This window comes from Melitaea cinxia, chromosome 5, assembly GCF_905220565.1.
Source record: "Melitaea cinxia chromosome 5, ilMelCinx1.1, whole genome shotgun sequence".
NCBI classification, from domain to species: domain Eukaryota; kingdom Metazoa; phylum Arthropoda; class Insecta; order Lepidoptera; family Nymphalidae; genus Melitaea; species Melitaea cinxia.
The window spans coordinates 15,420,122-15,441,539 of NC_059398.1; the positions used below are offsets into that span (position 1 = coordinate 15,420,122).

The following is a 21,418-nucleotide window of genomic DNA, read 5'->3' on the forward strand; positions in this document are numbered from 1 at the left end:
AAGCTATTTGATGGATTTGATGATAGCGGATGAGTTTTTGATTCATTATTCTTTTTTACCATCGAATTCTACTATATTTGGGAAATATTTTTATTCGTATATATTAATATTAAAACTACAGTTTATTAATTGAGGAGAAACAGGTCCTACTGGTAACAATTAATCAAAACTTTTTACTCTCGGATACTATCACCCATCAAATAGAGTTATCCAAAACTGGAGAAACAGGCCTTTACTGTATTTTTATTGTATGGTAATTGCTTTACAAGATGTAATTGAAACGTCTTGATTCGAGCGCTCGGCATCTAGGCCACCTATTTTCAAGTATAAAAAAGAAACTTTGCTGTATCACAATATATTTCTTTTGCTGTTAAAGCTAGATAGATACTATTTTGAAATAGAATAAGTAGAATCAACGACAAATGTATCATAATACTATATTTTTTTCGAAATGTTTGTGCACCAAGACTACTTTTTCTCCCTCCCTTTGAATCAAGCGCGATTTTATAATTCTTCCTCTGAAACAAGCGTTATTTTATAACTGATATACGCACAAGTACAACACTTTTTATACAGCATATAAACCTTTTTGTTCTAAATGTAGAAACTTGTGAGTTATGAGCAAAAAACTACGTCTCAAGTAGCGCGCGCTTATCGAATTATATTACGCCGGAGATGCGAGGTCAGCGCCGTGCGGTAAACTGAGTGCTGGGGTTGAATTCAACCCCGCGGGAGACTACGGGAGATGGCGCTCGGGGAGTCCAGCTTACCAGAGGTTAAGCTATATAAATGTTCTAAACATAGCTTTAAATATTTATTTAAAATAACTTGAATGCAACATAAGTACATAACCTTAAATCATACCAGTAAATTATTGTATAATCTATGATTTAAAATATAGCAAAAAAAATATCAATGACAGAAAAGCGCGGGAACTTTGAAGTGAAAAGGCGGTCTTTTTTTTTCAAAAATATTTTATTAATTTTATAATTCATTCACTGGAGTTTTTTATAAATAAATACTTATAAATTAATCAAGAGATGGGGAGAAGTAAGAAAAGGAAAAAGAAGGAGGAAGGTAACGCTGAGGACGACTCGTTGAGCTCCGACTCCGAGTCCATAAAATCTGTTGAGCTAACAGACGCCGAAAGGTATGCCCCGTTTCGGGTAGCCGATTACGTGCGGCACTACCCTGAGAACGGGGGTAATTTTGACTATATTGTATTCCTGGAGAGTACAGAGGCTGACAAGCCAATCGGAACAAGAGACATGATGACACTCGCTAATAGCATAAAAAAATATAATAAAGGCGTGAAACAACTAAAACGCATTAATAAAAGTAAAGTTGGAGTTATCTTTGATAGACCTGCTTTTGCTAACGCGGTCTTAGGCAACAAAAAATATCTTGATGGGTACAAACTTAAAGCTTCCCTTCCGGCTGCCGCTACAGAGGTCACTGGGGTAATTTCTCATGTGCCTATAGAATTATCCAATAAAGAAATATATTCAGCTCTAACTAGCACGAAAAATATTATATCTATACGTAGATTTATGCGACGTGTAAGAGAAAATGGAGAAATAAAATTAATCCCCACAAAAACAATTTCTATAACCTTTTCCTGTCCCAATTTACCAGATAGTGTGGACCTCAACAGCTGGCGGTTCGAAGTACGGCAGTACATCCCGCCAGTAAAGCAGTGTCTAAAGTGTTTAAGATATGGTCATATTGCAAAATTCTGTAAAAATTCACAAAGATGCAGCATTTGTGGCGAAGGTCACAATTTTAAAGATTGTCAGACTCCTTATACTGCAGCCAGTTGCTGTCACTGCTCTGGCAATCACATTGCCATATCCCCTGCATGCCCTGTTAAAAAAGAAAAAATCCAGCTTAACAGAGATAAATTTCAGAAAAAAAGCTTTGTTGATGTTTTAAACAGCTCTCACTTTCCATCATTAAACAAAACTGATCAGTTCTTATCTCTTTTAAATTCCGAAATAATACTCAAATCTATTACAGAAGCTTTAGTAAAACTTATAACACTAAACAAAAATAATGAAATACCTATCTCTTCCCAAAATATTAAAAATGTCCTGCAAGATACATTAAAAAAGGTTACTAATAAATAATTTGTACTTTATGGATACTTTAAATATTGTGCAATGGAATGCTCAGAGTATTCTACACAATCAACATATTTTTAATTATTTCCTTTTGGACAAAAATATTCACATTGCGTTAATTTGTGAGACTTGGTTAAAGCCTTGTCAAAAATTTAAGATACGTCATTACAATGTAATTCGTCTTGATTCAGGAAACACCCACAATGGCGTAGCCATATTAATACATAGCTCTATTTCTTATTCTAAAATTGATACTTTTTATGATGACTCCATTCAAAATGTTGTTGTTCGTATAAAATACTCTAGCAACAAAGAACTTACTATCATAAGCTTTTACAGTCCAACTAATTGCAATCCTGCTTTTTCTAAATCTAAACTAGACAGGTTAATTAAAAGTTTACCAGAACCAATCTTCCTAGCAGGAGATTTTAATGGCCTAAACTCAGCCTGGGGCTGTTCTACTTCTAATTGTCGAGGCAAAGACATTTTAGAGTCTATCAATAACAATAATTTGGTTATACTTAATGACGGAAGTATGACCACTGTTGGTTCGCACATATGGAGACAGAATGCTCTTGACTTAACCATAGTATCACCTTCATTGGCTCTAGAGTGTGACTGGTCAGTACATGACGATCCCTTAGGCAGCTACCACTTTCCTGTAATCACAAAAATTTTACTTAATAACAATCATTACAATGCCACTCCTATTCCCAATAGTAGCTCACTACCCTGCTTCCCTAACCTGAACAACGTTGATTGGAACATTTATAATTTAAATGTCCAACTATTGCTCACTGAATTTTCTCTTGATACACAAGACCCCCTTCATAACTACACAAAATTTACAGATATTTTACACTCAGCACTGTGGAAATCATCTTCTATTTCTAAGCACTCTTTGGTTAATACAGCTTTATCTTCATGCTCTCCTTCTAACTTAAATAAAAAAAAAAAACTTCTTCCTTGGTGGAATTTCAATTGCACCAAAGCCGTATTAAATAGCAAAAACGCTTATTTGACTTTTAAATCTGATCCCACTGAGGCTAATTACATTAATTTTAAAAGACTACAAGCCACCAAAAAATATATTATCAGAAATGAGAGAAGAAACAGTTGGATAAAACTTTGTGAACAATTTAACAGATCGACTCCTATATCAGTCATTTGGACGTATATGCGAAAATTTAACAAAAGCTATTCTCCACCTTCCCATAACAACTCTGACTATTCTTGGATCTTTGATTTTCTCAAAAAATATACTCCAGATACTGTAGAGCCAGCCTTTAATCTTAATTCTTTCTGCCATATTCTTCCTAATCAAAATTTTATTATAAAATCTTTTACCATTGTCGAATTAAATTCTGCTATTTCATCCAGAAAAGACTCTACACCTGGCCTTGACTACATTTCATATAAAATGCTTAAACACCTGTCTTCTCAATCTAAACTAATTTTATTAAATATCCTGAATCTTCTTTGGGAGCATAATCTTATTCCTATGGATTGGAAGGTTGATTGTTTAGTACCTATCTTAAAACCCAACAAGGACAAGTTTAACTTTGATTCATATAGACCTATAGCATTGACTTCTTGCATGGGAAAAATATTTGAACAACTTTTAAAACAAAGATTGGAACATTTCGTAGAGTCTAATCATATTTTACCTTCTAATCAGTTTGGTTTTAGAAGAGGCAGGTCTTCAAGGGAGAGCATTGCTCACTTACATCTTGATATTTATAATGCTATACAATCAAAGCAAGCTCTCGCTGGAGTTTTCTTCGATGTAGTTGGAGCCTTTAATAATGTTAACCATCATATTCTATCCACGGAATTAGCTGCGATTGGTTTACCTGTAAAAGTTATACAATGGATTTTTAATTTTTTGCACAGTAGGAAGGTATTTGTTAAGTATAATAATAGACTTATTGGTCCAAGGCTTTCTCATAAAGGTACATGTCAAGGTAGCATTTTGAGTCCATTGATTTTCACACTTTATATACATAGATTAAACTTAATTCTAGGCTCTCATATATACAATTTACAGTTTGCTGATGATTTGGTAGTCTATTGTTCTAGTAATAATATAACTACCCTAAATCTTAAGTTAAACGAAGCTTTAGTTAAATTAAATTCTTATTTTAATTATCTTGCATTGGACATTAGCTTTGAAAAGTCTAAAGTCATAGTTTTTAATAAAGTAGGGTCTGAAAGAATTAAAATAAACTATAATAATATATCTCTTCTTATCACAAATGAAGTTAAATTTTTAGGTGTTATATTCATGAATAATTTATCATGGAACAAATATGTAGACCACATAGTTGATAGAGCTCTTAAGGCTCTTAATATTTTAAAGTCTCTTGCAAAAACATATTGGGGTTCTGATCCAAAAATCCTTCTTACCCTATATAAATCTCTTGTACGCAGTCATTTTGAATATGGATTTCTATGTTTTTCTGCTAATGACAAGTTGGTTAACAAATTAAATATTATTCAAAATCACAGCCTGAGACTTATCACTGGCGCCATGAAAACAACCCCAATTAATTCGTTACAGGTCGAGTGCAACATTTCCCCTTTACACCTTAGATTTAAATATTTGAAATACTGTTTTTTGCTAAAACTGTTTTCCATTAGTAATCATCCTCTAATTAAAAAGCTTAATTGCTTACATAGTAAATATCCTGTAAATGCTCCATTAACTTCTAATAACCCATTTATTCTCTTCGAATATTCATTCATGTTAAATCTAAATAACCAACACAAAATACACAGTTCTAGCAATTGGATGTGTTACGAAAAGGAGTTTGACTGTCTTATTAATCAAATCGATATTATTATTGACCATAAGCTAAAAGAGCGCCAGGAAGTTTACAACCTCATAGCACAATACTCTGATAAGTTCAAACAAGTTTACACAGATGGATCAAAAAATGATATAAATGTTTCCATGGCCTATTATGTACCTCATCTGAAGTTTGGCCAAGGCGTCAGATTGAAAAAGGAGATATCAATATTTACAGCTGAAGCTCTAGCAATTACTGCTGCCCTAGAATTCATTAAAAAACAAACTAATCAATATTGGCTGATCATTACTGACAGTATGAGCGTTCTAAAGGCTTTAGATAATTATCAATTCAGTGCTAATACAAACTTCATCATTTTAGAAATAAGACATCTCCTTTATCAACTATCCAGAAGAAACTACAACATCAAATTATTGTGGACACCTTCACATATAGGAGTAAGGGGAAATGAACATGTGGACTTTCTGGCACGTTCAATTGTTGACAGTGACAGCGGCAGCCCTGTTGATGAGAATGTTGCCGTACCATACACTGATCTATTAGTTGCTATTAAATCAAAAATCCTATCTGATTGGCGTGATCTTTGGCGACAAACCTTGTTAAGAAAAGGATCTTGGTATGCTCAAATAAATCAAGATATTGGAAAAAGTCCTTGGTTTACTAAATCGCATCAACATAGAAGCAGAAAATATTATACAATACTATGCCGCTTGAGATTTGGACATTGCAGATTTAATGCACATTTGAATCGTATGCGTATCATCTCATCGCCCGTTTGCCCACATTGCACCAACAACTCTACACAGTCTTTAGATCACATATTTTTTGAATGCTCCGCTTTTAATCTGGAACGCCTCTTATTTATATCCAACTTGTTATCAACTTCTGGACCAAAAAATGTCCCGCGCAATACACAAGATTTATTGACTAATTTGGATAATTATACTAGTATATTTGAATTTATTTGCAATACTATCAATGATATTTGAAACAGGATCAGGACCTTCATTCATCGGATGTGAAATTTTATTTTGATATTTCAGGCTTCGGCCTATTACAGACTTGGTTTCGACCTCGCCTATCACTTATAGACAAAGAAGAGTAGACGAAAATATGAAATTTCAGACTTGGTTTCGGCCTTACTCTACCAGTCATCGAATCAGAAGAACAATAAAGTTACTTCAGACTTGGCTCCGGGCTTTTGATATATCAGAACGAAACTTACAAATTCAGACTAGGCTGTATGGATTATAGTCCTTTGCCTTTCCCTATTGGGGATAAATTTTAAAACAACAACATATCAATGACATTTAACTCGTGATAAAAATTTGGTTATTGTTAATTTTTGGTCAATTATGTGTTGAAGGTTAATGCGATTCAATGTATTATGATTGAATACAATGTTTGAGCATTCAGTAAAGGTACCAAGACATTATAAAGTAGCAGCAAACATTTTTAAAAAAGCTTTTACCGAAGGCGGCAGCGTCAAAAGTTTGTTGTACGACGAAAAACTTCGGCATTTTGTAAGCATTTACATATTTTTTAATATTATAGTAAAGCTAAGTAAAACACGCCAAATTGTAAATATAAAATGTCAGCGAAATTTGTATAAATTATACGTATTTACAGAGAACAAATGTGCTTTATGCTCTTATTACGGAAACTATAAAACATGCTGCCGAGATAAATAAGATTTTTGAAAGTTGTCAAATTTTGACGAAAGAACCGCGTTTAGATCCGTGGTTGGCAAAAGTTCTTGCCGTAGAACTGCTTTATGGAAAAAAAGCACTGCCAGGGAAAAGCAAACCTGAACAAACAATATTATCTTACAAAGAACAGTTCGAAAAGATCAAACCACAACCTCAAGATGAATCGAATACAAAAGGTAAAGAAAATCTTTTCTTTCTTTTACAGATTAAATCTGCAATATAAAATAGCACAATGGCAGAAAACACTGAGAGCCCTCTCATACCGATTCAAACAAAGTTGGCTGTATTGGCATTGGCAAATTTGTTCTTATACAGCGTAGCCATGTTTACATTGCCATTTGTGGCATTTTTCGGTGTTCGTCACCTCCTTACTGATTATTATCCTGTCAGTCCATTTGTACAAACCTGCTGGTCAGTCGTTGCAGCTGTTGTAGTAGTAAATATAATAATTTGTCTATATGCATATAAAGCATACCATGAAAAAGAATACGATGAGGATGGCAATGAAATTGACCAACATGTCTACAAGCCCGTAGCGGAAACTGAGAAAAGTTTATTAAATGTGAAACAGGATTGACTAACATGTTTTAACATTCCACTGTACTTGTATTCAGTATTAATACCAAAATATGTCTACCACAGAAAGTGCTTGTGTTTAAATGAAAATAAATAGTATATATGAGAAATAATCTTTTATTTAGTAGAGTATGTGTTATTAAATAAATTGATACTTTATCAATTCAAAACATTTAAAAAAATAAAATTTACTATCAAGAACTTATATTTTGCAACTAAAAAAAGCTACTTACTATAGATTTTTGACACAGATATTTTGGATATAATTCTTAAAACAACTGAATATACATGATAGATTCTAGAACTTTATTTATACACTAGCAACCCGCCCCGACTTCTCACGGGTGCAATGCTGATACTAAATATACTACAGAATGTCTTTATTTATAGTGTGAAGCTAGCTTATAGCATTGTTATTATTAACATAATAACAACAACATTCAAATATGTGTCGTTAGATTACACTTTGTTACAGAATGCGTTGAAGAAATAAACGTTCACTGCTCGTTCCCCTTAGGTGATAGCGTGATAATTTGTAGCCTATATGTTGACCCGACTTCTTAATAATATTCGTGCCAAATTTGAAGTAAATCCATGCAGTACTTTTTGAGTTTATCCCAGACATACATACAGACAAACAGACAAAAATTCTAAAAACTATATTTTTGGCTTCGGTATCGATTGTAGATCACACCCCAAGTATTCTTTTAAAAAAATATTCAATGTACAGTTTTGACTTTCCTACCATTTTATTATATGTATAGATATATAAATTATTGGTTTCTTGAGTATTTAGTTGCCTGATAAGATTGTTTTTGAACCATTTATATGAAAAGGCTATTGTATAAATTTCATGTTTGTTCCAAAATTTAATTGATTATATATATTTCTATTTTATTCCATCATTTTATTATTACAAAATGTTTAAAAATTAAATATAAAAATTACTAATAATTCATTACAATTTTTACAGACATAAAAATAATTAACAATGTGTGTAGTTGTTCGCAGACCACGATATGTGCGTGTTAACACAAATCTATTAGCCACTTCTGATGCCATTCGAGCCTTTCAAGATGAAGGTTACAGGTTCATCAGATGTACGTCCGGCTCATACAACGACTACCTTCAGCAAATTCAAAGTCTCACAGAATATGACTTCACTCAAGATTATCATGTAAAAACCATGTTTGTGTTTGCTCCTGGAACTAAGTTATATGAACATGACTTGTATTTGGAAAATCAGATAATTTTGCAGGATAAGGTAAATTGGTTACAACACTTTTGAATGTAAAAAAACCAAAAAAACGAGTGTACTTGTTACAGTGTGACCGCACGATTGTAGTAAAACTTACGAACTGTAACTCTGTATCTTCACTAACTTATATCTGACTCTCAATTTCCGTTCGCCTCGCCCGATCACACTATTCGTATCACTCTCGTCACACATTCACCAGCTTCCTCCGCAAGTCAAGTTTTAGTTCAAAAAGTCAATATTTTGATGGATAATTTTTATTCTTAAGTTTGAAAGAATATATTTTTAATTGATTCATAGTCACAGCATTGTACTATAATTATTACTGTATTTAAAGTGAGTAAATGAGATTTTTTTTCTTTCTTCACATCTAAATTGTAGTTAGATAATATTTTCTTAGTTTTGTCATTTGAATTAATCTAAAGAGATTTTAATAGTTATTTCATTATAACACCACGATATTCTTTGCAATTAATATAAGCTCCAAACTATACATAACCATAACATTAGCAATCGAAAACAGGTGTTACTATAAATGTGTGTATTATTTCATATATATATAAAGTATATTAATTTTACTTTCTTTGTTATGACATAGACAGACCAATTGCTATAGTGTTGTGTTTCTATTTTCTGGTTTTCCATTTCAGGCCACAGCTTTAGCAGTACACTTACTAGCACCTCCACCAGGTAGTGTAGTATTAGACATGTGTGCTGCTCCTGGTATGAAAACTACACAACTAGCAGCTTATTTACGAAATCAGGTAAATGATTGAAACATTTTATACAGAAAAAATGTATACATGTTTTATTATTATTTAAAAAAAAATCTTAAATATAGAATGTATCTGCAAATCAATCTACAAAGAATACATACATATAATATCTTAAGATTTTGCTTAATGCTTATTGCATATATGCTAATGTTATGTATTTGTTACTAATATATTTATATTTACTTTGTTTTAAAGGGAAAGATTTATGCAATCGAAAGAAATGAAGAAAGATACAATACTCTATGTGATTTTGTTGAGAGAACTGGGTCTAAATGTGTAGAAACTTTGAATAAGGATTCCTTGGAGATAAAGAGGGGTGATTATGATGATGTTGAATACATTCTTCTAGATCCAAGCTGTTCGGGATCAGGTGAGCTAAGTATTATTAACAGTAAAATTATAGATACTGTTACACTGTAGTCAAATAAATGCTAATATCGTTTTATCAGAATGTAATATTATTATTGTTGATTGACAAAAATATTTTGCGTCACTGATAAAAGATATATATATATTTTTTTGTTTCAACTTTAAAAGACAGATTATTTATTAAATGTATTTTTATTTAATAGAATAAATTGGAAAATTATGTCCCACCGATATTGTCTGTAGATTTTTTTACACAAAAGCACTATTGAAGCAATGAATAAAATAACAGTATATTGGAAAACTGGGATGTCTGGCGCGAACTTGGGGAGGCCTATGTCCAGCAGTGGACTGCAATAGGTTGAGCTGATCTGATATTGTGTAAATAAATAAGCAAATATTTACTTCTACCGATTTGAAATGTAATTAATATCTTCCTCTCATTTCATTTTTCAACTTTTTAAGGTATGGATCTACATGTTCATAACTACATCGATAATACGAGACTAGCTAGATTAACATCACTTCAAGAAAAGTTCTTAAAACATGCAATGAATTCGTTTCCAAATGCAAAACGAATAGTATACAGTACCTGTTCACTCTTTCCTGAAGAAAATGAGAGGGTTATAACAAATATTGTTAAGGCGTCAAGAGCTAAATGGAGGGTTCAAGATGTAAAAGAACTTTTAAAAGACCAATGGAATAATTTTGGTTCAGGAATGTATGGCAGTATTGGAACTAGATGTCTATATGCCATTCCAGATTCCGACTTTACGACAGGATTCTTTTTAGCGGTGTTAGACAGGGATCCTAAAGATTTGGAAAAATCTCATGAACATGAGATAAATGGTTCACCATTAGCTGAAAATAAACAAAAAAATGGCAAAACTAAATCTAAAAATAAAGATGGAAATGTTAAAGAAACGGAAATTAATAATGATGGTGGGGCGGCAGAAAAAAATGATCGTAAGAAGGTTAAAAAAGAACGAGCTTCCAAAACAGAAGAAAGTGATCAGATGAATATTAAATTAAATAATTTTGAAGAACTAAACAAAAAACGTAAAAAGAAGAAAAGAAGCAAGGAAGTTACAGACATAGATCATATTGATCTTAAGACTATTAATACTGAAGTAATGTGTGATGAAAAAACTGAAATTAATACTGAAGTACCAGAAAAGAAGAAAAAACATAAAAGAAAACAAAATCCAACTATAGATGACGACAGTCAAGAGATTGAGAGGGCCGATGACGAAGTTAATTATATTGTTCTTGAAAGTCCAACAAATGCTATAAATTCTATTGAAAAAAGAAAGAAAAAGAAAAAACCCAAAGTAAAAGAAGAGTCACTAACAGATTTCACTACAGATGATAAAAACAATGATATTTCTAATAACAAAAATATCATTGAAGTAAATACCGAAGAACCTCCTGAAAAGAAAAAGAAAAAAGAAAAGAAACGTGATATTGATGAAAATACGGAATCAGTAACAACGAATTCTGAAACAATTATTGAAGATTCTAATAAAAAATCAAAGGAAAAAAAAGGAAAAAAACCATGAAAATTAATTAAATATCAAAGAAGTTATTGACATTTCTAACAATAAGAGAAAACATTTCGAAGAATCTGTAGAACGGAGTACTAATGAACTAAATGAAGACATGCGTAAAAAAAGAAACAAAAATTAATAATAAGTTATTGTTTTATACTTTTTAAATTTTAATAAAAAGAAATCCACAGATATTTTCTTTTATTTGGTTTTGTTAAAATATTCCTTTATCCCTTTTGATCCTGATGATTCGATATTTACGCTCAGTAGTAAATAATTATACAATCTGCATGCTTCACGAAAAGCTTTGACAAATTTATATCTATTATTCATTCTGGTAGCAGAGTAAGTTCCATAAATATTAGGCTTTTGAGTCATATTCATGTGACTCGAAAGCCCAATATTTTGTTATAGGTATATTATATACGAGGGACGGCTGAAAAGTTCTGAGCCTAGGTTACTTGCAGTCGTGCTATTTACTTATCCGGTGGGTCACTATTTGAACGACATCTACCCACTATATAAGCGAAGTTTCACGTCATTAGCTTCATTACGCTTTGAGTAATTGAACCGTAAACATCACCATGTCTGAGTCATTACTGCACTTAACGAAGTTTGAGCATCGCGCCGTCATCAAATTCCTCTTTAAAAAGGGGAAAACAGCAAAAGAAATTTTTGAAGGAACTTCTAGTGTATACGGAGAATCTGGACCGTCGTCAGCCACGGTTAAACGATGGAAACGGCTATTCCAACAAGGCAGAGAGACTCTGGAAGATGACCCCCGCTCGAGTCGGCCGAACACCGCAGTCACCGATGAAAACATCGAAAAAGTAAAAAAAATTGTACTGGACGATCGCCGAATAAAATTGTGGCAGATAGCAGAAGAGCTTGGCTTTAGTAAGGAATGAGTTGGAGATATTATGCACAATCATTAATGCATATGAATAAAGTCAGTGCGCGTTGAGTGCCAAAAATGCTCACGCCACTTGACAAGCAGCGGTGCGTTGAAACTTCTGAAGAGTTTTTAGACTTGTGCAAGGATAATTTGGAAGAAATTTGCACTCGTATTGTCACCGTTGATGAAACGTGGATCCGACAATATGACCCAGAATCAAAACAGGAGTCAATGCAGTGGAGAAAGAAGGGGGAAAGACCGCCGAAAAAGTTCAAGGTGGAAAAATCGGCTTCCAAACTCATGGCCACCATTTTTTGGGATTGCGAAGGAGTTTTGCTCTTAGATTACCTTCCAAAAAAAACTACAATGAATGCAGAGTATTATGCTGGGCTTTTAAAAAAAGTTCGCGAAGCCATTGTCGAAAAAAGAAGAGGTAAAATCAGCAAAGGAATTTTGTTTTTGCAAGACAACGCGTCGGTTCACACGGCGCGCATTGCGAGGCAAGCCTTGCGAGAAACTGGCTTCGATGAAGTAAATCACCCTCCCTATAGTCCAGATCTGGCACCTAGCGATTATTTTTTATTTAAAAATTTGAAAAAAGACTTACGGGGACGAAGATTTGGGGATGATGAAGAGATGAAGGTTGCCGTTAATGAACATTTTCTAGCCAAAGACGCGGGTTACCTTTTATCAGGGATACAAGCCCTCTATAAAAGATGTCAAAGGTGCATTGAAGTCCAGGGGGACTATATTGAAAAATAAATTTTATTTAGATTTTTATCTAGACTCTTAATGCCCTAGGCTCAGAACTTTTCAGCCGCCCCTCGTATATATGGCTAAGACGTATGTGACCGAGCGTTGTCGTGATAAAAGACCGCACCTTTTCTGTTGATAAATTCTTGCCGTTTATTCCAGATTTCTTACTAAGTCTCATCAGCTGTTGACAGTCGCAATCCGAATCGATGGTTTTGCCCGGTGGTAAAACATAATGAATAATGCCCTTCCAATTCCACCAGACACTCAACATAACCTTGTTGCGTGTCAACCTGGGTTTAGCGATAGTCTGTGCAGCTAAATCGACCTTTGACCACAAATTCTTTCGTACATTTTTTTCGTAGGTGATCCATTTTTCGTTAACAGTAATCAGTCATCAATGGATCGATATCATGACGTCTTAAGAGAGAATGGCAAAAGAGTACTGTATATATTGTACCGTGCATTCGTTTCTTTCAGTGAGTTCATGTGGCATCCATATATCGAGCTATTTTGCATAACCACTTTTCAAATGGGTCAAAAGTGTTTTATGGTCAATTCTTAGATCTCTAGCTATATCGTAACTACTGACATGTCGATCTAGCTCCACTTTTGGTACGAAGTTCTTTACGGCAGGCTTGATATTTGGCTGGGAGACCGAACTGAAAAAAATGTGATACTAAAACCGTAAGAAAAATATATAACGGAAGTGACGTAATATCAGTCATACGACTGTATAATATGACGTTTGTAAAACTACAATATTACTAGTAAACATTTTTTTTAATTATGTATTTTTATACTGTCGACAAAAATAAATAAAGACATGTTTTTTTATTTCACTTAATAGTTTAAATTATTATTATTTTGTTTTATTTATTTTATTTTACTTTATTTGTTATTTTCTAAAATACTAAATCTCCTAAATACTTTTATGTACTTAATTAAAAACCAATCAACAAAATTAAAAATAAAATCAAGAACTAGAAAATATATATAAAATTAAACATTTTTTTCAAAATGTGTTGCTTCTATACCATCCAAAGGAACTTCGATCCTACCTGGTGTCCCATGACACCACATAATTAATTTCAGTTTTATATCATATAAACAACACGGACAATTCAGAATATCAGAAAAATAATACTTTATATATTTCCAAGTTTTTTCAAAAATGTTGTCACGTTTAGCTGTGACTGGGTGACCAGAGCGAAATGCAGCTTTGGCAGCGAAATTTTCTGACTGAAAACTTACTGACAGTGCATTAGGTTTATAAACGTCACAAATTATGTTCGCGACTTGTGTCGCACTTTCGCCTTTTTATCATAATAAATAATAAATATTCATAACATACACGCACGGTCATCTTTTCCTAAAATAAGCAACTTAATGCTTGCGTTATAGGTAACAGCCGACTGCTATATAATTATATATATGTGTGTGTGTGTGTTACACCCAGACTCGGGGTGGGAATTCAGGGGACTCAGGGTCACTACAAACTACGCCATCGAGCTAGTCAAACTAAAACGTCTTCGTTGGATTCACCTAGTTTGGCAGACAGATAAAAAAATGGAAAATGGCGTGAAATAATTTCATCATCATCATTACTTCAGCCTCGCACAGCTCTACTGCTGGACATAGGCCTCCACAAGTTCGCGCCAAAAATAGCGTGAACTCGTGTGTTGCCCATAGTCACCACGCTGGGCAGGCAGGTCGATGACCGCAGGGCTGACTTTGTCGCACCGAAGACGCTACTGCCCGTCTTCGGCCTGTGTATTTCAAAACCAGCAGTTTGATGGTTGTCCCGCCATCGGTCGGCTTTTTAAGTTCCAAAGTGGTAGTGGAACTGTATTATCCCTTATTCGCCTCTTACGACACCCACGGGAAGAGAGGGTGTGGCTAAATTTTTTACTGCCGTAACCACACAACTAATACAGAAATAGTTTAACACATTTTAATTTCATTTTTAAAATGTGACCTTGTCATGGCCCAAAAAGAATTTTTTGCAACTTTTTACTAGAAAATACGAAAAGACTTTTTCCTCGACCTATTACTTCAATCTTGCTAGTAGGATGCAATTATGACTAATGGTGGTATACTTAACATTAAATTTAATTGGTTGTATAAAATAAATACAATTTTACGACTAGACAGTCGCCTTGTTAATACCAAATGGTGAAAATCTGAACTTTACCGAGTAAAAAATAACTTTCGTTTTATAAAGAAGCAATAAAAATTATCGTCGCTGCTGCACGCTTGATCTCGTGACAAACTAGTGCTACTTTTTCGAACGATCAGTCTCACAGCATATTGCAGAAATAAAATTTCTATTGCGCTTATGAAAAATGAGGGCAACAATAGGTACCTAGTACTTACGAAAATAATAATAATTATAATAATTTTTCGTCGAAAAAACCTTACACATTCTAATATGCTTTTGATAATAAACCGCCTCACACTGAACGCTCAAACTCAATGCCAATCGATGGTAGTCAAAACGATGTATCTAAGTTAAAAAAAAAACAATTATAATTTAGACCACACCATTGAAGTAAAACTTCTTTAGCAATAGGCCTACACTGTGTCTTAGATATACGAAATGTCACTGGCTATGAGAGAAAGAAAGAAAGAAAATGTGTGCTCGCACCTCTCTCTTGCTGTTCGCTTCGCCCGGTCACACTTTTCGTAACGCTCTCGTCACGCATTCACCAGCTTACTCCTCAAGTCAAGCATGCGTAAAGAAGTTTTACTTCCAAAAGATTAAAAAATTAAGTATTAGTGAACCTAGTGCGTTAAATAGCTGATACTGTGTATAAATATGCCAAATTAAAAAACACGATTACGAGATACGGGGAACAAATTAGTTCTACAGATAACAGTTCTTTTCTTGAATAATTAAAATATGTTTAACTTATTTATTGTGTTTGCTGGCAAACGAAAAAGAACCGACTTCAATTACATCGACAAGTAATACAACGTAGGTAGACGATAAAATAGTGAAGCAAATATGCATTATCAAAGATTACTCCAAAAGTTGTAATCAAATCTTGACAAAATTTAAATGTGAAAATTAAAACATGATAAACAACAGCTTTTGATTAAATTAAAAATCATCAAAATCGGTATACCCAGTAAAAAGTTATGCGGCTTTTAGATAGTTTCCCTCGGTTTATCTGGGTTCCCATTATCAGATCCTGGTTTTCTTATCATGGTACCAAACTAGGGATATCTCCTTTTCAACAAAAAAAGAATGATCATAATTTGTTCATAAACGACGGAGTTATCCCCGAACATACAATATATTATATATACACACGGTCGAATTGAGTAACCTCCTCCTTTTTTGAAGTCGGTTAAACAACTGCCGTAAATGCACACTTTATATTTCTTAAACGTGAAAAAATATACTGATAAATACCTATATCAAAATTACTTCAACCAGACTTGAAACAGGTAACGACCCCACAACAACAGCGTAGAAGGCAGGTCACTAAGAACTGCGTTGAATGGCCAGTCATATCTCATGTTATATCATCGTCATCTATGGTTAATTTTTTTTACATCCATAAAATAGACGTATATTTTTTTATCGATATTTAACATAATATTTATAATTGTTTTACTGTATGAAAAGAGAAAAATCAAGATAAACACTGGTATAGGTATATTTATATTAAGATTATTATTGGAAATATATAAGAAAACTTTTCAAACAATTCTTTATATATTTCAAATTCTAGCGAAAATAAGAAGCAGACTAGACGATACATCTAAACATTTAGGACCTGTGTCCCCGGTTGTGAATAAAGTTTAACCAGCACTTAAATACCTACTAAGATTTTGATTTTAAATTTATAATTCCTCTAAGACTTTAGATTTATAATTTTAAATAGAAATATCCCACAAATTATTTTGTAATTCAATGGTTAAAAAGGAAAATAAATCATAAGCTTTTATCTGTTTGTTGAAGTTATACGTCAGATAGCTTTCACGGCAAATGGTGTAACCAGCCCTTAACGTGTTACAATATTCGTAATACTCCGGATTACACAATAGAATTCGATAAAATAAGTAATAAAACAAACTAATATGTACCAATTATCTTTAGATTAATATAAGTATCTGAGTTAGAAACGTCAAAGTAATAGCGGCCACGCGGTTAAGTCATCGTGGTTTCGAATTAGCTCAAGGACGTGAAATCACAAGCAAACGATAAAATAATAAACATAACCTCGAAGGAATATTGAATATAGTTGACCTAAATATTTACATGTAAAACTGATTAATTAAGATTAAACATCGTAGGTTCAAACGGCATTTACAAATGCGTTATTACGTTATGAAAGTCGTTAAGCTAACAATATTTTTACAATGTAATTTTATTTCTTTCCGTCCATTTGTAGTCAAAAGTGAGTTACAGCAAAGAAATAAAAACAACTTTGTTACATAATTTAAAAAATAATGTGTAAGACAAACCTACTGAAATTAACCTATTTCTGCATATGTTCGAATGCATTATTTTAATACTAGCTGATCCCGCGAACGTTGCTTTGCCATATATGTTATTAACCTCCTTAACCACCCCAGCCCCTTAAAAATCGGTCTAGCCGTTTCGGGGGAGTATGGTAACTAACATTGTGATACAAGAATTTTATATATAACATAAGATAAATACTAATGTTTTTCATAGCTCCAATAAAGGTTTTTGAATACACATCGACGCTGGCTTGGATTCAAACTCGCGCCCGACGATTTCAAATCAAATACTCTTGGTATTCATTGATCCATATCGGCTTTTTGAAAAACAGATTTTAATATAATAAATTGAACTTTAACATAAATTGATTCAACTTTGAATTAAATTATTACAATAACACGTCAATTTTTAATCTTTATACATATAAATTAACTAACTTAAGATCTAAAATTAAATTTAACAAAGGAAAAATAATAATATTTACGATTTAAATTTTTTATTTAAACTATGTATTTTGTACTTAATATAATTCATTTGTCTCTATAAATCACAATCAACAACCTCCGTTGCCTAGCAACGAGATGCTGGGCGTGTCACTCAGCTAGGCGGCGCTATGTATGTGTACACAACCAACCAATCAGGAATGGATGCGCAATTATTATGACAGTGTCAGTCACCGCTTGTCACCAATATTATGATAGAAACAACATTTTACTTTCAATTTTATTCCGTTAACAGAGAGCTTTAATTTGCTTATCTACATTTTAATGGTTGAAGGCTTCCGCTATTGGCTTCTATCGATGACACCCATTAGAAAAGTTTGTTAAAAATTCTAGGTGTTACTTGGGGATTACTTGACTATTACTAGGTATATTGTTTACGACATTATATTTTTATATTTAGTATATTATTTTTCTCTTTTCGATTATAAACTTTATTCTTTCTATAAAATAAATCAGCAATCTACAATAAACTAATCGAATTCAATTTCAAAATTTTACTATTTTTAGTTTTTAATACAAGCTAATTAAAAGTAACTAGAAAGAACGTATTTAAATGAATTCATTACAAGCTACGAAAATGCTACGAAGTGGCTACGAAACGCAAGAACTGTCATATTTAACATGTTTACTATAATTTGTCTTTAGTACAAGCCAATTAAAATGAATAGAAAATTCGTATTTAGATGCTACAAGTTACGAAAGTGCTACAAATTAGCTACGAATTTGAAAATCAATTGACTAGCATAAAAAACGAGTGTACTTTAGACCACACGACTGAAGTAAAACTTACGAAACGTAACTCTGTCTCTCTCTCTCTTTCTACCTTCATTAGCTTATATCTCCCTCTCAACTTCCGTTTGCCTTGCCCAGCAGCTTTCTCCCCAAATCAAGCGAGCGTAAAAAAGTTTTACTTCAAAATACTTCTCTTTTAACAGAGTTTGAAAAGTTTAAGGTTATTTGAAGTTCATTATAAACGTAAATAAATAATGTGTAGATATAAAAATAAAAATAAATTATGAACGTATCATATCATAAAAGTTATATGTATAGTTGTTACCGTAAAAACTGAAAGCAATTACGAATGAAATCGTTTATGCAAATATCTGTAGCACGTATGGCACGTATGGGAAGTACCTACTTAAACGCAATAAGAAGAATTACCGTGTAATAGTACATTATTACTCACATGCACTGAGTTGCATGCCTTTCAATACAAAATAAGTATACCTACTTATACAATTTTACACTTTGAAAATATATTAATATATATATACTAGCTGACCCCGCAAACGTTTCTTTGCCATATATGTTATTAACCCGCTTAATCCCCCCCCCCCCCTATAACTTATGGGTGAAAATGAAAAATAGATGTTGGCCGATTCTCAGACCTACCCGATATGCCCACAAAATTTTATTAAAATCGGTCGAGCCGTTTCGGAGGAGTTCAATGTTTAACACCATGACACGAGAATTTTATATATTAGAAAGAAGACAACATGAGACATGTGACTTTGCGATTATACCTGATGTATTTTGATATTAAAATAATATTATTTTATTGTTATAAAACGTCTTAAATTTATTTAGCTAATGTTTTAAATTTTCATAAAATTACATTCCTAAGCCTTCTATGAAGTATTCGAAAACTTAAAAAAGAGATGATATCTAGTCAATAGACAATTTTTTTTTAAATTTAAATCTCTGATACAATAAAGGGCTAACGCTAATAATATAGTATATTTATATTATTACTTATATTCAGAAAAAAATATATAAAATATCATAATTTTTTTTTTCTTTATCAACCCCCCTTTTATCTTTATGAATTTAGAATATGCTTATATGTTGTATTACATGTATAATAATCATTTTCTTGCACATTTGTTTGAAAGGGCGTTTAAAAGGAGTCGTTTCTTTGTCATACGATAATACCTAATTTGCTTAGATAATATTATTATTCTTTTATCCTTTTTAACCGACTTCTAAAAAAGGAGGAAGTTCTCAATTCGACTGTATTTTTTTTTTAATGTATGTTAATCAGAACTTTTGACCGTGTGGGCCGATTTCGACTTTTTTTTTTAATCGAAAGGTGGTGTGTGTCAATTGGTCCCATTTAAATTTATTTGAGATCTAACAACTACTTTTCAAGCTATATCTAATAACTCGTTTTTACTTGACGCTTTTTTCGTCGACCTACGTTGTATTATACCGCATAACTTTCTACTGCATGTACCGATTTTGATAATTCTTTTTTTGTTGGAAAGGAAATATCCCTAGTTTGGTACCATGATAAGGAAACCAGGATCTGATGATGGGATCCCAGATAAATCGAGGGAAACTCTCAAAAATCCGCAATAACTTTTTACTAGGTGTACCGATTTTAATAATTTTTAATTTAATCGAAAGCTGATGTTTGTCATGTGGTCACATATAAATTTTATTGAGATCTGATAACTACTTTTTGAGTAATCTTTGATAACGCGTAGTTACTACTACGTTTTCGTCGATCTACTCGTCGATGTAATTGAAGTCGGTTTTTTTTCGTTTGCGAGCAAACACAATTATTGGATTTTGATGTTTAATAATGAAATAGTATTTACTGAATTTAAATGAATACGATTTAAGGAATATTAAGAGACGACTTTAATTTTGACGAGTGACGCAGCCTTAAAAAATTAAAACGTTTTAAAAGCTTAGTTTAATATTTATACAGATAACAATTATTCATTATCTAGCTGTTACTGCTTGCGGGTCTTAGCTATGATTGCTTGTGGGTCTTCTTACCATACTCTGGAGAGCACGTTAAGTCTTTTGTCCTAGTTATTATCACAAACAGGTGTTGACAATAAATATTCTTGGTAGTTATGCGCCAACAGCGAAGCAAGGTACTGAATAAAACTCGTATCCTTCTCCTTCGCAGAGACGCTTAGAGTGAGAGAGTGTTATTCTTATTTATGTTATTTACAGCATACAATTATATTACTAACTTAACAGCATATAAGTAGAATTGAAGAAATAAACCAGTCACCTTGCGTGTTCTTTATAACGAGAAACTCACATTAATCTAACGTCTGAGTAAATCAATTATGGAATGTCAAAGAAATCATAATTCATAATGAATCATATTTCATAATAACCGTAAACTAAGCAAAGTACAATAAAGTAAATGGAAAATATTTCTATAATACGTAATTTCTATAATTTAAAAATATTTCTTTTTGAAAATAAACGCATATTCTTTATTATTATGAAACATCAATCTTAAAAACGTCAAGGAATTATTAACAACTTTTTAAATGCCCTACATAAGCTTCTAAAGACCTGTTCACGGTGGAACGCAAAATTATATTTTAAATATATCTGTAAAGGTGGCTGATTTATAATAATTACCATAAAGCTTTACTTCTAGTTAATTTTGCACTATGAAACTATCTGTACTTACTTGGGTATTCAATTAAACAGCATTTATTAATGAGAAATTATGTAATCTCTAAATCTCTCTCTCTCTCTACGAATTTTAGACGCAGTTCGATATATTATACTTTCCCGTGGAAAGTCTCTATTTTTCTGGACTAAAACTAGCCTTGTACCGACTGTTTGCGACTTTTTTTTAAATATAACTAAGTCGATA

At 32.5% G+C, this 21,418-nt stretch overlaps 1 protein-coding gene across 1 annotated transcript; it reads left to right on the forward strand.

Annotated features, from left to right (window-relative positions):
• The first annotated feature begins 6,221 nt into the window (after window positions 1-6,221).
• On the forward strand, window positions 6,222-11,345 carry LOC123653698 (28S rRNA (cytosine-C(5))-methyltransferase). The gene is made up of 6 exons (XM_045589690.1): window positions 6,222-6,453; window positions 6,560-6,815; window positions 8,217-8,479; window positions 9,121-9,234; window positions 9,442-9,616; window positions 10,078-11,345. The coding sequence occupies exons 1-6, from the start codon at window positions 6,331-6,333 to the stop codon at window positions 11,169-11,171; spliced, it is 2,025 nt and encodes a 674-aa protein (XP_045445646.1). The 5' UTR covers window positions 6,222-6,330; the 3' UTR covers window positions 11,172-11,345.
• Window positions 11,346-21,418: the final 10,073 nt, after the last annotated feature.

Bases quoted from the DNA above. Each gene is read 5' to 3' on its own strand.
- LOC123653698 (XM_045589690.1), top strand. From the start codon at position 6,331: ATGTTTGAGCATTCAGTAAAGGTACCAAGACATTATAAAGTAGCAGCA. The intron at 6,454-6,559 runs GTAAGCATTTAC...ACGTATTTACAG, and splicing joins ACGAAAAACTTCGGCATTTT to AGAACAAATGTGCTTTATGC. The intron at 9,235-9,441 runs GTAAATGATTGA...TTTGTTTTAAAG, and splicing joins CAGCTTATTTACGAAATCAG to GGAAAGATTTATGCAATCGA.